This window comes from Podarcis tiliguerta (assembly GCF_965153285.1).
Source record: "Podarcis tiliguerta genome assembly, chromosome: 4".
Taxonomy (NCBI): Eukaryota; Metazoa; Chordata; class Lepidosauria; order Squamata; family Lacertidae; genus Podarcis; species Podarcis tiliguerta.
In genome coordinates this window covers 54,579,959-54,600,753 of record NC_139537.1, presented here as the reverse complement: position 1 = coordinate 54,600,753, position 20,795 = coordinate 54,579,959, and the positions used below count along the sequence as shown (strand labels likewise).

At 41.1% G+C, this 20,795-nt stretch overlaps 1 protein-coding gene across 2 annotated transcripts in view; it reads right to left on the bottom strand.

Annotated features, from left to right (window-relative positions):
- The window catches only part of PDXK (pyridoxal kinase), a 47,997-nt gene that overhangs the window by 8,994 nt on the left and 18,208 nt on the right, over positions 1-20,795 (bottom strand). For both annotated transcript variants that reach the window (XR_014510374.1, XM_083437396.1), the window contains exons 2-10: positions 18,987-19,041; positions 13,800-13,904; positions 10,250-10,333; positions 9,363-9,409; positions 8,096-8,181; positions 6,989-7,034; positions 2,155-2,266; positions 1,442-1,578; positions 428-494 (exon numbers count right to left, since the gene is read on the bottom strand). Coding sequence is in view for 1 of the 2 variants with exons in the window: in XM_083437396.1 (XP_083293522.1) it covers positions 428-494; positions 1,442-1,578; positions 2,155-2,266; positions 6,989-7,034; positions 8,096-8,181; positions 9,363-9,409; positions 10,250-10,333; positions 13,800-13,904; positions 18,987-19,041 (739 nt within the window). In the remaining variant the exon portion in view is untranslated. The remainder of the gene's footprint in view (positions 1-427; positions 495-1,441; positions 1,579-2,154; positions 2,267-6,988; positions 7,035-8,095; positions 8,182-9,362; positions 9,410-10,249; positions 10,334-13,799; positions 13,905-18,986; positions 19,042-20,795) is intronic.

The following is a 20,795-nucleotide window of genomic DNA, read 5'->3' as shown; positions in this document are numbered from 1 at the left end:
CCCCCGTCACAATGGGTAAGGGTCAAGGATTCTAGGAGTCGTCGACCAGGAGAGCTGCTGGATCAGGCCACTGGCACATCTAGTCTAGAATCAAAGTACTTTAGTACTTCGGGTTAAGAACTTTGCTTCAGGATAGGAACAGAAATCGTGCTCTGGCGGTACAGCAGGAGGCTCCATTAGTTAAAGTGGTGCTTCAGGTTAAGAACAGTTTCAGGTTAAGAACAGACCTCTGGAACGAATTAAGTACTTAACCTGAGGTACCACTGTAAAATTAAAGGAGTAATAGATGGTCAATTTAAAATCATGTTCATACCAAACTCAACTGAATTGTATATGGGCTGTACTACTCTGCTATGCCCCCTCCCTAATATATATTTTCCAGTAATGGTAAATGAATGAATTCAGAAGCATGGTGTAAATAGGTTACCTTTTGCACACGTTATGGTTCTCTGCAAAACATGCTGCATGGCTGACACTGTCTTTTCACATGCCACCTGCAATTGGAAGGAAAATATTTCAGTTTCACTGGCACTTTATTGACTCAGGCCAGTAGCACTACTGCTTTACTGACACTGAAGACAAATTGTTGGAGCTGTTCTCTTCGAAACATGTGCCCATGGGGAGAAACATCAAATTTAAATGCAATTTCACTAAGAATACGCAGGAGAAACCGAGTTGTAGGTAGCAGGCTTGATTTCCAAACAAAGCCTTTGGCACGTTATATTCTATTATTTCCCAAAATGAAAGCTTGAAGACAGAGTGGTATATAACACAATACAGATATTCTGGGCGTCAGCATTTAATACATAAAGTATGTTGACATGGTATTCTCTTGCTTTTTCAGAAATTTTGAGACAATACTTCAGAAAGCTATAGTTGCTCATGGTATGTGCAAACATATGATTCTGTTGCCTTATACCAGATCAACCTATCAGTTCATCTACAACCACTCCCACCTCAGTATTGCCTATTCTGACTTGTAGCAAACTTCCAAAGTGTCAAGCACCAGTATTTTCCAGCCCTACTGCCCAAAAACCTTCTACGTGGAGAGTATTTTAACTTGTATGCACCTTTTTGTTTTATTTTGACACTTCATTGCCTCTGTTCAAGCTGATCTTGCAGGTTTCCATAGCCCTTACTCCACCTAGGAACTAGCACCCAGCAGCATAACCAGCACTGATGCAGTAGATAGATGTATAATTTGACACTGGAAGTGCATGAACCCAACACTATCACATGCTCATTCTCATACCACTAACCTATGGTTTACTGTTACATCTGAACAAGGGCATTCATCCTTTATTGTTTTATATGGCCTCGTTTCCTTATCCTGTCGTCTTCATTTACAAATTTACATACTAAGAATTTAAAGTAAAGAAATGAGAATATTTTTTCTGTCATTGAGGCAGGAAGGAAAACTGGGGAAAGTGTCTGTCCATACTTTTAGATTGTCTGGATGCTTGTGGGTCCAGGCCAAGAGCATGGCAGCAAACAGGTCTCCCGTACCAACGAAGACAGCATCTACTTTAGGAGACTCCATTCGGATCCTCTGTGTCACTGTGGTCCCATCTTGTGAAGCTGTTAAGGAAGGCTCATATTTATATTCTTCCCAGTTTAATGTAATCAAACAGGAATCTGAGGTTAACTCATAGGTGGGCAACATAGCAACCATGCGCCAAATACAAGTGTCTACAAGTGATTTCCCCTACATGTGAAGGCAGGCTCTGGCAAATTGAGCAGACAAGGCCAATTGTGGTCCTTTCCTTTGGATCACACCAGCTAGGCAAGAGCTGGTCTTGTCATCCGAGCAGCCCATGTACTCCTTACACACTGCCCAGGCTTGCACCCTGGGGAACTCACTTCAGTGCTGTTAATGCAGTGAGCTGACTTCGCCCCCGGAGGCACACTCCATTGTCTCTCGAGATGGATGGATGCCGATGCCAACAAGAACAACAACAATAATAACAAGTGTCTGCAAAATGTATTAGTAATATCTCGAAAAAAAGGTAACTTTGATTTATTTTTACATGTATCTGTATTTATCTATGAAACTTAATTTTCAATAAACGTTCTTCTTTATTGTGGGGTGTATTTTTAATGTGTATGCATATGACAAAGCAGGGCTTTCTCACTTAAACAAATAAATCAACTTACTTTTCCTGTGGCTTCCTAATGCTATCAGGTAATCATCTCCTGAAGGTGCCTGGAGGTCTGAGCTGGTGATTACAACAGTCTCGGGTCCCATATTGTGGAGCATATCCATTACCTTTCCATGGACCAAAATATTGAACAGTTAATTCTCACTGAAGAATAATGGCAAATAGTTAAATGTCCCAGCATTTCTCTAAAAGGCAGACCCTAATGTAAAATACAAACTTACAAGTATGCTATATTTAACATTATAAAGTTTGTATTAGTGAGAGCCACTATTTTTAACACCCTCCACCTCATGAAAAGCCAAGCTGCTCCAGTAACGCTGCTTTTGACAATTTGGGCAATTCTATACATGTCTGCTTAGAACAGGGGCTGTCAACCTGGCCCCTACTGCCCAATAGTGGGCATTTCAGGATTCCAGGTGGGTGGTAGGGAGTTCTACAGCACAAGCTGAATCCTCCTCCCATCGAGCACTGGAGAGCAGTAAAGAAATTTTACCATCAAGAAAGATGCATTAGTGGGCGGTAGGTATAAAAAGGTTGACTACCCCTGGCTTAGAAGCAAGTCCCCTTGCTTTCAATAAGTCTTATTCCAACTAAGTTGGCATAAGATTGCTGCCTTGGAAATAACTCTTCTGCGCACAGTCCATTTTTGTTTCTAACAAAAAGAAAAGGTAAGCAGTCTTCTTTCTCTAGGATAACAAAGTAGGATATCTGCATGGAAAACAAGAAGGCCTGGGCTTAGTATCCTGTTTGTGCCAAGAGACACAGGGCTGTTGCACAGTGACTTTATACTGCATGTATCAGGTGTGCTCTTCTGCCTCCCAGATCCATATTTACTGTGCTAAGATGGGACTAAACAAAATATTTATCAGAACCTTCACAAAACTAGAATTCCCAGGGTTATTTTGGGGAAGCCACTGTAATTAAACTAGTCTAAACTTGGCTTTGATTTACTGCATAGGTGGTTCTCAGCTCATAACTTTGCGGTTGTGGAAACAAAGGCCAAGGTTGTACATGATGTATTGCATGCCAGTGTGCCCCTGAGGGTAGCTGGGGCTCACTTTATGAGAATATTTCTAATGCCTGATTCAGCCAGCTCTTTGTTCCAAAACAAGTGTTCAGATAAAAAAAACAACACCTGTGTTAACTTGAGTGTTGCAGTATAATTGAGATGGGATTGTGTTTTAATGAGATGGCATTGTAACCACATTGTTTTATGCCTGGCTGAAACTTTATTATGTTTAAAGAGATATTTTTTCCCTTTCAGAATGGGATTGAGCAAGCAGACAGACTGATAGAAAATTCTTCTGTAAATATTTTGGAATGTGACTAGAAAATCTATAGACCTAAAGTTAGCATCTTATTAACTTGTCAGGCAGTCCAGAGACTACTTAACTTGGGCTTGCTTCCATTAATGAGACTGAAAATGGCAAACAAAGCATTATAATTAGCAATGAAAGACAGGAGGGGTATTCCCTGGTGACTCCAGAAGCATAAAAAAGGAGAATAAGGATAAAAATAGCCGTAATAGTCGGGGGATGCTTTCTGATGCAGGGAAAAGTGTAATCTGTGGGCTGACATTCAATTGGCTTTGCTGGGAGAAAAACTGCAAAGATCAGGGGCCTGTTTATTCTTGGCATCAGGATATTTGTCTAGACAGAACCTCATTAGCGAAACTTAACATCAGAGGACTTTACTTACAGGAATCAATAGCATTCAGTAGATTGCTGGAATATCTACGTTTCAGTACCCAATTATCCCATTTAAAGACAGGGTGTGTTTACCGGAAATTTAAGACTACAATCCAGTGGTAAATTATATCTATAGGACTTCCATAGCTATATCAGTACAGAACTGTGTCATGAAAACACATTCGTGACCATAACTATTAGCACAGTTGTTCCCAAACATTTTCCCCCTCCAGAGACCACTTGAAAATTGCCAAGGGTTTTGGAGGATCACTTATGGGTTGTTGTTTTTTCTGCTTCTTGTAGCAGTTGTCATGTGCTGTACTACAGATGCTGTATGATTTTTTTATTACATCTCTATTGCGTCTTTTATTTCTTATATATTGCATGTTATGTGAATTCCATAGACTTCAAATTGCAATACAATACAAGAAATAAAAGCATCAATAAAAATACAATTAAAAATCAATATGAATATTTACTGTGTGGGATGTACCACCTGCCTTCTTCAACCACAAATCCACACATATGCTGCAGACCAGTTTGCAAAACAACAACAAGCCTATGGTTACGTGAAACATATTCAATAAACACACAAGACGTAACCGGCTGTACTTTTGAATAAATAAGGTATACTATTCATTGTATAAAAAGTAGATTTCAACAGAAGTAGCTCATAAAGTTCAATGGAAAAAGCAGAAGACCCAGTGGATCAGTTCATTCTGTAATCAGTTCATGCATAAGGTCCATATGCGTACAGTGGTACCTCGGGTTACATACGCTTCAGGTTAAATACGCTTCAGGTTACACACTCCGCTAACCCAGAAATAGTACTTCGGGTTAAGAACTTTGCTTCAGGATAGGAACAGAAATCGTGCTCCGGCGGTGCAGCAGGAGGCTCCATTAGTTAAAGTGATGCTTTAGGTTAAGAACAGTTTCAGGTTAAGAACGGACCTCCGGAACGAATTAAGTACTTAACCTGAGGTACCACTGTAAAAGTGTCTGTTCCACCTGTCTGTTCTTGAAGTTCAACAATCCACATGAAAGGTTGTTACAGTTCCACAGAATCCTTTCACAGAGTCTAAGACAAGGATTTCTGGAATATTAGGCTTGTTTCGCCGTCCTGAATGCATGAACCGATGCATGAACTGATTACAGAATGAATTGATTCACTGGGTCTTCTGCTTTTTCCGTTGAACTTTATGAGCTACTTCTGTTGAAATCTACATTTGGTGCAATGAATAGTATACCTTATTTATTCAAAAGTACAGCTGGTTACATCTTAGGTGTTTATTGCAGACCACCGTATAGCAACCCTTGATCTAACACATAATTATCACAGCAGTAACAGTTACTACACTCTAACAATAGTTCTATCTCAAAACACAATTATTCCGATTTATCTTTTTATACAGCACACTTTTTAAATGTGCAGAGATACTCCACAATTGCCACTTTAGTTTAGCATCACAGTTTTCTGTGCCCGTTAACTGAATCTGCCCAGCCTGGATGCCAGCCTGGCTCTTTCTTCTGTCATCATGAATCAAAGCCTAAAGCAACAGCTCGCCATGCATCCATAGTACACTGACAAAACTATCTTCTCTTCTCTTCTTAATAATAGGGGGGAACTACCAAGAGCAAGAACTCAGGGCTCCTTCCATACCACTTATTGAATGCCGCATGAGACCCTGCTTTGCTGGCAATAGAAGCTGTTCAGCTTATTATTTTTCTTGTGGCTGATGGTTAAAGTAAAGGGGGCTTCTTTGTGGGTTGCCATGAATTTGTTTTGGAAATAAAGTAGTGCCAGGAGCTAAGATGTGGAATCAGGAGACTTGAACAAAGACATGATTGCACTAAAAGATCTTCTTAGGGAAGTGTCTTAATCAACCTTACGGTAAAATTGCCATATTTCAAAAAGTGGAAGACAATTTACGAAAATTCAGTCCGGGCGCCATTTTCAACGGGCAAATCCCAGATATGTCCAAGAAATTACGGACGTACGGCAGCCCTAGGTAAAGTGGAATATGTGTATTCTCATTTCCTACTATTGTTGTCACAGCACCAGCATGTAAGCACCAGGGGGCAGTACTGCAAAGTAAAGCAATGCTGAAAGTCAATTTTGAATTGCAAGTGTTGTTTTCTCCAGTGTTGAGTTCATTTCTCAAAACCAAAAAAAAAGTTGCTCTATGTGCAGAATAAAGCACTGAATCATTAACATTTTTACCACTACATAGTTAATCCTAAACACTGTGGCTTTAAGTATGGTTAAGTATGGTTGAGTCCTAGTTGATACTTGTAAAACAGTTGTGGGCAACCTGCAACCCTTGGGCCCAGTTTCAAAAACCATGTGCAAGTGATGAGGTTAATTCTTGGGCATAGTGTGCCATAGTTTGCTTCTTTCTCGGTCATTTTGCAGCTGCCTTTTGCTGAGCTAAACCATAGCCTGGCTTAGTGTGTCATCTGACCTTGACTTGCGGCTTTTTTCTCCTGGACAAACCACAAGTTGCAATCCATAGGCCAAACTTCAGTTACCCACTTGTGGTTTGTTTGGAGAGAGCTAAACTACGAGCCTGGATTCAGACAACATGCTAAGCCAAACCACAGCTTAGCTCAGCAAAGTGTATCATCATCATGACCAGGAAGGAGCAAAGCAGCTCCAATCTGCTCTCCAGGAGTGCACAAATTTGCTTTCTTGCACTAAGCCATGGCTTTGCTTAACATGGTTTGTGAATGGGGGCAGAGAAAAGAGGCGGCCTTGCCCACTTTTGGCTCTGGTCCCACCTACACTTGTCACGCAGCCACCCCACAAATTAACCCCAAATACAAAAAAGTTGCCCACTTCTGTTTTTAAAGTTCTTACGTGCTACTAACTTGTGGTAAATGCATGGAAGCAGACCGACTGCACTAAGTGTACAAATGTCTACAAGCAGTCACAACAACCTTTTTCGAGCAGTCACAATCACACAGCAATGGTAAGGGCTACAACAACTGTCACATGGAGGCACCACTCCATACGCTTGACATCTCTGTGTGATTTCTACAAATCTACCAACAGCACCATATTCGACCCACAAGCAATTACATGGAGGCGTTAAAATGTTTTCACTGGAGCAGTTAGAAATCTAAGAGTTCAAGAACACCTACCTCTATAGCCTCTTTTTCAGTGTGTATCTTCCTCCCAGTAAGTAACCTACAAAGCAGGAAATAACAGTCCAGTGTCCTTTTAAAATAAACATCTTTTGCTAATTAAAATTTTAGCAATAAAATCTATAGTGCACTTTACTGGGGAATATCATCCTCCAACTTTAAATGAGATAAAACTATAAAACGCCACATTGCACAAAGATTCAAACAGCTTCCCATCAAACTGGTCCTCAAAAACAAGAGACATGGTATAACAAGCCCCTATGTTGTATCCTTTGTCTTGGATATAGTATTACGGAAGCTCAAGAGTCTATCAAGTAGGGAACTTTTAAGGAAGGTTCTAACAACCTTCTGAGCTACTATAAAACCCTAAGTATAATTCTGGCCTCTTTCTTCACAGCTGGTGTTTGAGGCTCATTCTTTAACCTATTTCTCATTCTTTAATCTATTTCTGTGACATGTTTTATACTGTTCAGTGAATTTATGGGCTGCCTTGGTTCAACAGATAGAGAAAAGTTGTTTGCATGGAGTTCCCTTTTGCACTGCTATCATATTTCATTTAATTTATTTCAAGTATTTTAGCTCCTTTTTCTGACACAGTGGTACTCGAAGGAGAGTTCAAGACAGGAAGGTATCATAAATTAATAATTCAAATTCATAACACATTTCTAAAAGTCTTCTTACTATCTTTGGCCAAGGCCTTCTAATCAAAAGGCTCTGAATGTTGTCTTACTAAGGTGTTATTCACTGTGATAAATGTATAGGTTTGCCTTCACACTAACAAATACAAGAAATTAATCTATGTTGCTCATCAACCCTTGGCATCTTTTAATCCTCTCAGCTAACAGACCCTGTAAAATGACTCAAACAGCATATGTACTCCATGTTATTTAAACAATCCCAGCCAAACTAATTTAGCAAACTTACCAAAATTTAGATTTGTGAGCACGTGATTTTATATATGGCAAGAAATGTCAAGAATGCATTTAATATTAATTTTAATTAATTACAAAATGCAACTTATCATTTTAATGAGGATAATAATAATAATAATGAGAACAATTTATCTCTACATCTTTAAAAATATATGAGAAAAACAATACTTACTCAGCCTCAAACTGATTAGGTGTTATTATGTCTGCTACAGGCACAACCTTGTCCTTATAAACTGGAAGAAGATCCTTTGGAACATACTGTAAAGAATAAGAAAAATGATATTGGCTTTGGAAAGCTTAAGCAGATTCTTCATTATTCACAGTTTATTCTAACAAAGTTCAAATCTCCCAAAAACAAATCCATGAATGAGCAGTTCTTCTTCTCAGCTCAAACCAGAAATTGATAAGCACACTGGTAGGAAGAGATTCACAACTATTACTGCACTTGGAGATTTCATATGAGGGACTGCTCAAAATTTGCTACATGCTGGCATCTAAATAAAAATACCGACAATCCCCAGAGGAATACTGTGAATGCCCCAAAATGTGTGTATATGTTTGTGTATGTGATTGTCAACATTTGCACATGAGTGTCAATAGCAGGCATAGGCAAACCTGGCCCTCCAGATGTTTTGGGACTACAACTCCCATCACCCCTAGCTAACAGGACCAGTGGTCAGGGATGATGGGAGTTGTAGTCCCAAAACATCTGGAGGGCCGAGTTTGCCTATGCCTGATCAATAGTAACAAAATTCTACACACAGTTCCAGCAAATTCTGCTATTCTGCTGCAGCAGAAAGAAAGGCTGCTGTGGCGTGGAGGGGGGGATCACCTATTTTTTTAAGACAAGCTAAAGGTAAAGGTAAAGGTACCCCTGCCCGTACGGGACAGTCGTGTCCGACTCTAGGGTTGTGCACCCATCTCACTTAAGAGGCCGGGGGCCAGCGCTGTCCGGAGACACTCCCGGGTCACATGGCCAGCGTGACGAAGCTGCTCTGGCGAGCCAGCACCAGCGCAGCACACGGAAACACCGTTTACTTTCCCGCTATAAAGCGGTACCTATTTATCTACTTGCACTTAAGGGTGCTTTCGAACTGCTAGGTGGGCAGGAGCTGGGACCGAAAGACGGGAGCTCACCCCGCCGCGAGGATTCGAACCGCCGACCATGCGATCGGCAAGCCCTAGACACTGAGGTTTTACCCACAGCGCCACCCGCGTCCCCAATAGACAAGCTACTTTCTGTAAATGGCTTTCCATACAGAGTAACCACCACGCAGTTGCACTTCAAGCAGCCAGCACACCACACATTCCACACACGCAGACAGAGTTTTCATTCCCTGTTATACTGGTCCAGTCTGTATCTATGTCCTGAAGAAATAGGGTTTCTTTTGGTATAATGTTATTCATTAAGATGGGCCAAGAGTGAGATGATTACCAACCATATAGCCTTCCCCACTCCACTTGTCACCCATCACAGGATCGCATACTGAAAGAGAAAGTTAAAATTGTTAATGCAGATGCAATAATGGCACCATATAAGAGCACTTTTAAGTATGAAGAGCCAAGAGATCATAACCATGCCAGGCTCATTGAAAACCTCTATGGTAGTTACAATATATTGTTATTATCCTATGCTAGGAAATTGATCTTTGCTATAAAAAAAATACACACACAAACAAAACTTTGTTTGTACCGGATCCATAAAAGGATAGAAGGATTATAGGCTGTGAATCTGTCCAGTAATTTGAAGAGAACACTTCTCATACCTAGAGTGACCAAATGGTCAGACAGCAGCAACTTGAACAGGCCCTCTTAGGACTGTTTGAAAGCGATGTTAACCTATATTGATTCCAGCAAACAAGGTCTTGTCTCATAGCTCCAGGATATCAGGCAAGACTTAAACAGCTAATGTAATGAAAGTTATTCAGTGACCTTTGAATCTGAATTCTCTCTGGCGAATGCTCCAGCACTCAGTTGCCTCTTTGAAATCAGAGCAGCTAAGTCAAGGCAGCAAGTTCCACTGTAACATCAGAGGAGATCAGTCTCTTGTTGCCAGACAAAACACCCATGAGCTGTGAACTTGCTAATGCCCTTTTATTGTCACTACAGCGCTGCTAAGAGATTTCTCTGATGTCCCAGCTGGTGACATCAAAACTAATTTACTCACAATAAATATCGTGATCTATTTTTTATATACTATCAATGCCATAACCACTTTTGCCTGAGCCTTTAGAGTTATGTTCAGGAGAGCCACCAATATCTTCCGTCTTTGAGATCTCCCTAACTACATAATGTAAAGTGAATAATTTGTATATTAGAAACTTACCATATACCAAATTGGAGTTCTGTTGTTTTAGCTCTTGAACAATATCAACCACCATAGCAAGGAATGATTTGTCTCTTGTGTAGCCTTTGAAGGGATAAGAGGGGAAATTAAGATTATGTTGGAAAAGTATTTTCCACACCCAATTTCTGTTCAGTGGCAGCAGCTCTATGAATTGACCTGTAGTTGTCACTTCTATAAACTGGGGTGAGTTTGCTATATTAGAGTTTGTCTGCCTGGACATGTGGAAGGACTCTTAAGCCAATCTTTTTTCAGAGGTCTAAGAGATCAAAGCAAAACACAAACACAGAAACCACTATAACCTTCCAAGCAGTTTTTCTGTTAACAAAAGCATCCTCTTCCTTTGAGGAAAGACAACCAAATTTTCTGTCCAGGATGCAGATCGGCTGTAGTGGTTTTTACTTTCTTCCATGTGTGACTCAGTCATCACAAATTGAAGTGCCACTGGTCACATTTTGATCTTCATTTAGTTTTTCAGCTTTGCCAGTTCAAGTGCAGAGGACTGAGGATGGTAAATGTTATAAATGTCTTCTTTATCAAGGGTAGAGCCCCTACTTTTGCAAACACACACACGTCAAATGGAACCCTCCCAACTTCTCCCCCCACAACCCCTCCAAAAACCAGAGTGAGCTGAAGGAAGTAATCACAGAAATGTAGAGTTGGAATGGACCCGAAGGTTCATCTAGTCCAACCGCCTGCAATGCAGGAATCACAGCTAAAAAAATCCCTGACAGATGACCGTTCAAGCTCTGCTCAAAACCTCCAAGGAAAGAGAGTGCACCACCTTTCACGATAGTCTGTTCCACAGTTGAACAGCTTTTACTGCCAGAAAGTTCCTCCTAATGCTTAGTTGGAATCTCCTTTCTTGTAATATGAATCCATTGGTTTGAGTTCTACCCTCTGGAGAAGCAGAAAACAAGCTTCCTCCATCTTCCATGTGACAGCTCTTCAGATATTTGAAGATGGCTATCATATCTCCTCTCAGTCTGCTCCAGGCTAAACATGTCCAACTCCCTCAACTGTCCCTCATATGGCTTAGCTTCCAGACCTTTTATTATCTCGGTCATCGTCCTCTGCACACATTCCAGCCAGAACCTTACATTTTTCCTATTGAAATATATTTTGTTAGTTTTGGCTAAGTTCTCCCACCTGCAAGCTGCAGCCACTCAGATCAAGCACCCACCCATAAGGGGCTTGTTGTGAGGCAAAGTGAATGGCATCTCAGAAACCCTGAATAAATACATAAATTTACTGTATAAGATGGCCGTGAACAGAATAGATGGTTTGCTATTCTGCAAAACCAAATGAAGCAAGAACTCCCCAGCCCCCACCTCTGCTCTTCAACACTGTTGAGTTCTAGAGGGTAATTCAGATGAAATTCAGAGCAAACTTTGCCCTGCCTATATAGGAGTGACCCTTATACATTTTACTCAAGAGTTATTCATTAGTTTAGAGAGATTACTTTAGTGAATAATTTACACGTCTGGTCATCATTCCTCAGAGAGTTTAGAAATATGGCCTAAGTTATATCCATGCCATACATTTAAAGCACTCTTACACCACTTCATGGAGAATCCTGAAAATTGTAGTTTGTTGAGGGTGCTGGGAATGGTAGCTCTGTGAGGTCATCACGCTTAACATACCGGAGCTCCCAGAATTCTTTGTGGGGAGCTATGCCTGTTAAAGTGGTGTAAATGTATGGTGTGGCAGTGACCTTAGTCTTAGGTCTAAACAAGACATAACAAGAGACACTAGGGAGACCTGAGACAAAATGTATTGTGAGGGACAAGGAGCAGCTGCTCCTCTGTGTGTTTTCAAACAACATATAGTACAAAAAAAAAAGCAATATGATGTCACCACACTCTGAAACTCCCCTTTCTCATCCCCTACCAGCCAATTATGTGAGATGGTGGCAAGGAAAAGGCCCGTGTGATATCATCACATGCCTCTGTTTTAATAGGCGTTATAAAGCAAAGAGCACAAAAACAGCAGCAACGCCATATCCCTTATAACAGTGACTTTAGTTCTTTAGTCACAATGTGTGATACTGAAAGTAGAGACCAAAGTCGCCACATGCAGTAGAAGCTGCTAAAAAAAATTATTTAGCAAGCTTGCCTGAACATGTAAACAGAGTTGCAGATAACTGCATTTAAATTTTGATTATTTTATTTGTATATTGTTTACAGCTGCTTTATGCATGCTGCTTAGAGATTCTATGATTAAATAGTTTATATATTTGTCAATCTAAATAGATAAATAAATAAATTTTATTGCTCTTAGATATTAGATTAGCAATGCAAATTGGGTTCATTGGGATGTGTCTGTGTAGGGTGCCACGTCTTGGGCCAATATTTTCAGAAAAATTTTATTGTTCTCTCTTCCCAAACAATAAACAGGGCCAAGACAATGAGCAAAAATAAAGATTAAAATGAGAGTTTTAACCTCTATACCCAGCAAGCACAATGTGTTAGCCAATGAATGTCTGAAATGTTATTTGTTTCACTGGTGCCATACTCTCTTTCATCAAAGCTTCTTTTTCCCACTTACACACAACTCCCTGAAAATATAGTTCCTCACAACTTATGCTTTCCTGAAAAGCTCTGAATATGGACACAGAGTAATACCTTAAAAACCAACTTTAAATGATATAGACTTTCCAGTCTTGGAATTACCTCAATTATTTCAAACTATTCTTTGAAAAAAGCAACCCTGAGCCCAGATAGAAGCAGGATAAGAAATAAAATAAAAATAAGCAATAGTGCAGGTAGAAAAATATTTTAGTTGACCAGCTGTGGTTGGTAAAAGAAAGCAATTCTGTGAAGCTATTCTGTCATTTTGCACATTAAGATTTTCCTCAGGGGGAAAATTAAAAAGGTCTTCAAAACAAATGGAATCTGTTTATGCTGAAAATTCATTGCCACATCAGTGCGATCTCATTCACTTTGTTATTAAATATCTCCTTTACCTCCAAGAACTCCATGGAAACCAGAGCAAGGGGAAATAAACTGTCAGCTGTGCCATACCCTTCATGGCAGAGTAGCCTTTATGGGCGATAATTCTGGACCTGTATCATTAAATTTCCCCGTTATCCCCGGCTTTGAAACCACCTCCCTTCTTGAGGAAGTTATATAAATCAATATGGCAATCAATTTCATCTAGCAAGTTTATAACAAGCCTATTCACTGCAGTAAGGAATACAGAAAATGAAATTTAAAACATATGCACTGTATGCATTGAGGTGAAACTATGTTATTAATAATAATCTGCAGAAATGTGAGCGAGGGTATTTTGCTGGATGCAAAGCTTTATATTACAAGCTTCCTGCTGAGGTGGCCTTTTAAAAATGCTTCTCCTAGAGAGGAAATGCAGACATAACTGAGTTATCTCTTAACCACGTTTAAGAGATTGAGAGAAGGCCACCAAGGACCCCCTTTGCCTTAAGAACAGCTATGGAATCATTTTACCCTCAGCATACGTATTTCAGGTTCTTTAGTGGCCATGATAACACTCTCGCAAAAATTAAGAAGCTTACCTGTAAGTACATAATCGTAATGATTTACATTGTTCAGTTTCAGTCCTTCATATAGTTCATGAAGTTCATCTGAATTTAACACCTGCCCCTTCCAGTGATCATAACCTGAGCAAAGAAACAGACCAAATAAAGTTACAGGTTGGCTGGATTAAGTAAGACTAGACCTGGTGGTGTATTCCTCTAGAACTGGTCTCATTTAGATTGCGCTAACCCTTGCTGTAATGTCTCTTTGGGGAATTATCTCAGGTTTGGGGAATTGTGCAGCAGATGGTGGCAGGTAACTTGACAGCTTGAGGAACGGATACCCATGAACACCCAGCTGGTACTACACATATTGAGGTCTGCAGAGCTACCTTTAGGCTGTCACTACAAAGGTCATTTGCTCAAGACCTCTCCCCTGAGGGATCCTTCATGGCCAGAGGATGTTCACACTAAGTAAAGAATGTAATATAGACTGTGGGTGATTGGCAACCCAATCATTCCTGGTGTTGAGTGGAGGAAGAGTGCTGCCTTCACTTTCTGATGGTGTCCACACTACTAGGAACTGTCCCTCTACTCACCCAAAGACCCATAGCAGGCTGCAGTGTTCAGAAAGCCCTGTGGGGTAGATGGAATCAGGTCATAGGTCATATCTGACCTACAAGACAAAGGTTCCCCATCTAATGACAGATATTTACATCCAGGCCTTTGGGGAAAACTGACGTGTTTCAAGTCAGTTATATTTATATTGTCTATTGATGATTGGTTTATTGTTTATTTTGAATTCATGTTTGGTGTGTATTATAGTGTTTTGCTAAATTAAATGTTACTGTTTTAATTCCATATATTGTAAACTGCCCTGGGATCTTAACTGATGAAGGGCAGTTTAAAAATGGAATATGCAAATAATAAATAAAGCAATGGCAGTTACAGCCTGAACACTGGAAACAGAGGGAATGATTGACTCCACAGCATCTCCAGCACAATAATCTCATTAAAACTGAAATTGTTGTGGCAGGTTTTGTAGGGGAATGAGTGAGAGCACTAAAACAAGATTAATCTAGTAATTTCTGACCCAATAAATGCATTTTCGAAAGGAAATAAATCAACATTAATAGTCCTGTTATTATTTTGTGAAAGCAACTGGGGTTTTCCAAATATAGAATCAGAGGAAAAGCAATCACATTCCACAAGTGAAAGAACAAAAGGGTGTTCCTCAAGCCACCTGAGGCATGAAATCTACCATCTGGCTATAATAATTCCCCACATTAGCTTTGGTTAGGGAGTTCACCCACCTGCTTTCTCTGACCCCTTTTATAAACGTAATTGCATTTTGGCATCTGATGGTACAAAAGTTCAAAGATGAACAGAAGTGGTGCCAAGAACATTTTTGAATAAACTCTGAGAGGGAGGGAAATAGCCAAAGAGCATTCAGGGACACAGTGTCCCATTGTGACTGGCAGGAGGTACTGGGCAAGCAGTAAATGGGTCAGCATACTATAATATGTTATCCTTGGAAACGAAGGTTCAAATTTCCACTCTTGTTCCTCCAAAAAAAAAAAAGGGGGGGAGCATTTTCCTTAATTCTCCAACACAGTTCTGCAAATTTATTAGCCTTGTTCAAATCAGAACTGGTTCTGCAACAACAGGCATCAAGGATAGCTTTGAACATGACTTTAAACCTCTCTACTCTATGGTCTTCTTGGTGCCTGGGTGCTGAGCTCCTGATCTGTTGTTAACCAATAAATACAACCATCCTGCCTCCTGGTATTAGGGTAGACCCGTTGCAAGGTTCCTCACACAGGATGCTACAGAGCCAAAACCCATGGGAGGCTACAGAGAATGTCTGAGTTAGCATCAGCATTCTGCAGCATGCCTCAGTGGGGAATGTTTGGCTGGAAGCATGTGCTTAAGCCATCCGTATTCAGGAGTGAGAATTCCTGTTGTGAGAAATCCTGTTTGGACCCCAGTCCAACTGCATCCCCAAACGTGAAATCAAACAATGCATCTGAGTTTACAACACACACCTGTTTTGCTTTTCAAGCATAGGAAGCAAACCAAATGAGTCCTTTATATGCATGCTAATAACAAGTCTGCCAAACTGTTAAGAGCAGGCCAGAAGCCTATCAGGGTCTATTTCCTCCCCCTTCCCCCAAAACATTTATATTCGTACACATGAGAGAGAGCGTGACAAACTGAAACTGTCTCCCACTTTCCCCCGTTTCTTCTTCTTTTAAAAAAAGAGCATCTACGTAGGCTGTGTGACAAGCTCCTTTTATTCGAGCGTGAAGCACAATGTCGTTTGGAGGTGAGTCACTCACTCTAATCATACAGTAAATACTCCTCGCCAGGCAACTTAGCCAACAGAGCTCCCTCAGGGCTCCAGCTTAAAATGCTCTCTCTATATCAGGAGGATTAAAAGAAGGATATTCTTGAGCATCACAAATAGCATATCAACATCTTCCTTTTCGTTAATGTTAGGAACAGAGTGATTCAGAAAAAAACAAGTGTCCATCGGAAGATGTTTTAATATATGCTCCTTATCTCTCTCCTCCCTCCCTTGCCAATATCAGGAAGTCAATTTCTTTGAAGTAAACATGAAGTCTATGTATGGACAGGTGCTTATAGTGACAGATGACAGTGTCAATTTGCCACTGGGTAGCCTCAGACAAATTAATACCAACCTTAGTACCTCTTAGCATTCTTGTGGGGATAAAAAATAGCTACCTCTACAGATGCTAGCCCAGGCTTCTTGGAGAACCCAGAAGGAAATGTAATACATACACAAACAAACAAACAAACACTAAGCATTTGATTGTCAAATCCTTCATCACCAGAGAGATAAGGGGCTGCTGTTTCCAAAACTTTTGGAAGCAAAGTAGTTTCCCTTTAAAACATGTGTTTTTTTTAATGGCCGCTGGAAAAGGAGGAAGAAAGTTTTGACCCACTGTGTGAAGTAGCGGCAGAACGTGCTTTAATGGCACCTGGGGCACACACACACGCTGGGAGGGCAGGGATCGGAGGGTGAAAGGAGCCTACCGCACGCCAGCCCAGCCTTTGCTGCCAACACTGCCAGAGCAACACCAGGCCCAAGCTGCTTTGCAAGGCGGGAATGATCAGACTCAGATGAAAGTCTGATGCAAGAGTCTGTTCTTTATGCTCCTTTGATATCGAAAAGCTTGCTCCTCTCAATACCAACAAATAAAGAGAGGTGACACAATCCTAACCTTGCCTAGGGGACCATCAGAACAGTAGAGCCACCACCACATCCGAAGCCTTGTTGGCTCTTGCTGGTCTGGGTGGAAGGCGAGAGGCGGTTTCCTTGTTGTTGTTGATGATGTTGTTGTTTTGCAGCACCAATTCCAGGCTGGCACAACAGAGAAGATCCATCTGACAATGGACCAGCATAGGAGTCAGTGGATTCCTGTTCGAGTCCAGCTCTATCCCTGAATGCCCTGTTTGGGGGCTTGACACTGACTACTGTTAATGGGATGAACACCAGCTGTAACCACCCATCCGTTCAGGTCTCCACAGCAGCAAGAGACCAAATCTAATCCCTCCTCAAGTCAACAACATTGAAGAGTTGGGAATGGTCCCTGAGTGTCTCGTATTCTTAACATTTATTTAGGATTATACATAAGAATGCCAGAGGAACCTGCTCGACCGGGTCAGAGGCCCATCTAATCCAACAACATGCTCTCACAGTAGATTTCATATGTCCCTACGGTAGGTTTGGGGAACCTTTGGTCCTCCAGATGTTGCAGAATTACACCCCAGCGAGAATGGTCAATAGCCAGGGATGACGGGAGTCGCAGTTTTCAACATCTGGCAGGTAAAAAGTTTCCCTGTCTGGCCTCTAGGAAGCAGGCCCTGAGACCAGCAGCACTTTCTCCACCTACAATTTCCAACAATGGTATTCAGACATGCTGCCTCCGGAAGTGGAGGCAGAGGACAGCCTTTTCCTCCATTAATTTGTCGAACCCTCTTTACATTCATCCAAATTAGTGGCCATCACTACCTCTTGTAAGAGAGAATTCCGTAACACTTTCTTTCGTCTGCCCTGAATCTTCCAACATTTTTAGTTCTAGCTATTAGATATGGAGAAAACCTTTTTGCTATCCACTTTCTCCACACCATGTCTAATCCTATACAACTCTCTCATGTCCCGTCCCCCCATTCATATTTTTTCTAAACCAAAAAGTCCCAAATTCTGTAATCTTCAGTCCAACCCCTTAATCATTTTAGTTGCCTTTTAATGCACCATTCCCTGCTCCACAATAGGTGTTTTGAGGTGAGGCAACCAGCACTGTACACAGTATTCCAAGTGCAATCACACCATAGATTTGTATGATGTTGGCTTATTTTCATTCCCTGTCCTAATGATCCCTAGCATGGACTCCTAGCAGCTGCCACACTGGGTCAACATCTTCACTGAGCTATTCACTTTGACCCAAAGTTCTTATTCCTGGTGAGTCACCACAAATTCAGATTCCATGTGTGTATTTGTTGAAATTAAGATTCCTCCCCCCCAACAATGTGTATCTCTTTACACTTGCTTACCACTGAATTGCATTTGTCATTTTACCACCCACTGACTCAGTTCAGAGAGATCCTTTTGGAGCTCTTTGTAATCAATTTTAACTACCCTGAACAATTTGGTACCATCAGCAAACTTAGCTACCTCTCTGCTGATCCCCAACTCTAAAATCATTTAAAGGTAAAGGTAAAGGGACCCCTGACCATTAGGTCCAGTCGTGGCCGACTCTGGGGTTGCGGCGCTCATCTCGCTTTATTGGCTCATCTCGCTTTATTTGGGAGCCGGCGTACAGCTTCCGGGTCATGTGGCCAGCATGACTAGGCTGCTTCTGGCGAACCAGAGCAGCACATGGAAACGCCGTTTACCTTTCCGCCGAAGAAGTACCTATTTATCTACTTGCCCTTTGACGTGCTTTCGAACTGCTAGGTGGGCAGGAGCAGGGACCGAGCAACGGGAGCTTACCCCGTTGCGGGGATTTGAACCGCCGACCTTCTGATCGGCAAGTCCTAGGCTCTGTGGTTTAACCCACAGCGTCAATCAAGTTAAAAAGCACAGGTCCCAGTACTGATCCTTGGGAGACCCCACTTTCTACATCCCTTCATTGGGAAAATCCATCCCCTTTTCCGTAAACTAAAAGCATCTCAAGAGAATAGATATATGTATATACATACCTGTATGATTTGAAAACTGGACAGAGTTCACAGTATCTATTTCAAAGCCCAAAACCTGCAAAAAACCAAATAATACTTATAAACAAAATTCCTCCTTATTCTAGAGTAGCGACATATTTCTGTGGCCCACTATGCATTTAAGTACAGTATGTTGATTACTAAAAGCTGGGTAATTAAGCAAACCCATAAACAATAAAACGCTTCTGCTGGAAGTCTCCCTTCTTCTGCCAACACACACAGTTGAAACATACTGATGAATAAACTAAAATAGAAGGTAAACAGGGCAAACCTGTAAAGACAATATTACTGCAATAATAAGAACAGGAAGAAAAAAAGGTAGAAAATATGAATGTGCAGTTCTCAGGATCCCAAGGGCCTAAAAGGGGAAACTCTTGGAGGATGAGGGAAGGTTGTTTACAACAAACATTAATATTTTGTAAGAGTGCAAAATCTAATAAGCAGCATTCCTTTGCAGTGATTTGATATTGCACAGAATTATGATGCAACATGCAAAAAATCCCTCCCTGAAAACAGCCAAGCCTGGGAGGGAGGAGCGGGTGAGATGGATATGTGTATGGTGTTGTAGCAAAGAGGTAAATGACTCTTTGCAGTAGCAATAGAGATAACAGTAAATACCGTATATATTTATCTGATATTTCAAGGCATGCTACATTTCCATCCATTGCTTAAGTCTTAGGCTGCAAATATGATGGAAACATCTGACATTTAATATATTTGCTCTCAAGCCTCTCTTGGTAGGAATAAAATAGTCTTCAAAATAAAAGCTACTATATACAGCAGAGTGAGTCACAGGGAGACAATAGTAATAGTGCAGAAATCGTGTATGATCCATTTTCAAGCAATTTGCTGGCAGTTTAATTGAAGCTTTGCTAGTCACGCCGTACACTGGGGGACATTGTGTCTTCCTTGACATGACAGGGTAGCCCCTCCACGTAAATTTAAGCCACATAACTAGGCTATGCTATACTAAAGTAAGACTCATACTCAGATTCACTCACAAAATATCTGCAGATTGCAATATTTTTTCCCCCCTGTGGCCTAGGGAAGTGTACAGATTTGATGAATCTGCAGCAACCACTAATAAAGCTGGCTTCTTGATTCTTTGCAACCGCAGCTGCATTAGCTTTAAAATATAGGGACGACAGTTTATTAAGAGCCCTCATACCACTCCAATAATTTGCTCTCACAAAGGCAGCTGTGTGAATGTGGCTGCCCAAGCATAGCTGTCAACCTTCCCTTTTTTTGCGGGAAATTCCCTTATTCCAGCGCCATTTTCCCTGCTTCCCGCTGCTATCCCAGATTGTTAGATATCCCATAGACTGTCCCCAGGACAGGTAAGGCTGCTGATCCCTTATTTTCGAGGCTGCTGATCCCTTATTTTCAAATCTGAAAGTTGACAGTTATGTGCCCAAGATATCCATGCACACATATCCTGACATCATCTATGGTAGCGTATCCAGCCCCCTGGATACTTCCCAGCAAAGGAAAACTAATGTGAACTGTTATTACTGCAGTAAAACACAGACCCATAGAGCTGGAAGAGATCTGTTTGTGTACTGGCCACAACAGTCTTCAAAATGAGACTATTGCAATGCATTTGACGTCTGAAGACTACACTGGTATAGAACAAGGCAGCTAATTGGTACTAGCCACAGGGAACATCTCACCAGTGTTAAAATAGCTCCACTGGCTTCCTATGTGTTTGCGACCAATATGAAAGTGCTGATTTGATAACCTCTAAGAGACCGTTATAGCTTGGGACCTGGATATTTGAAGGACCACCTATTC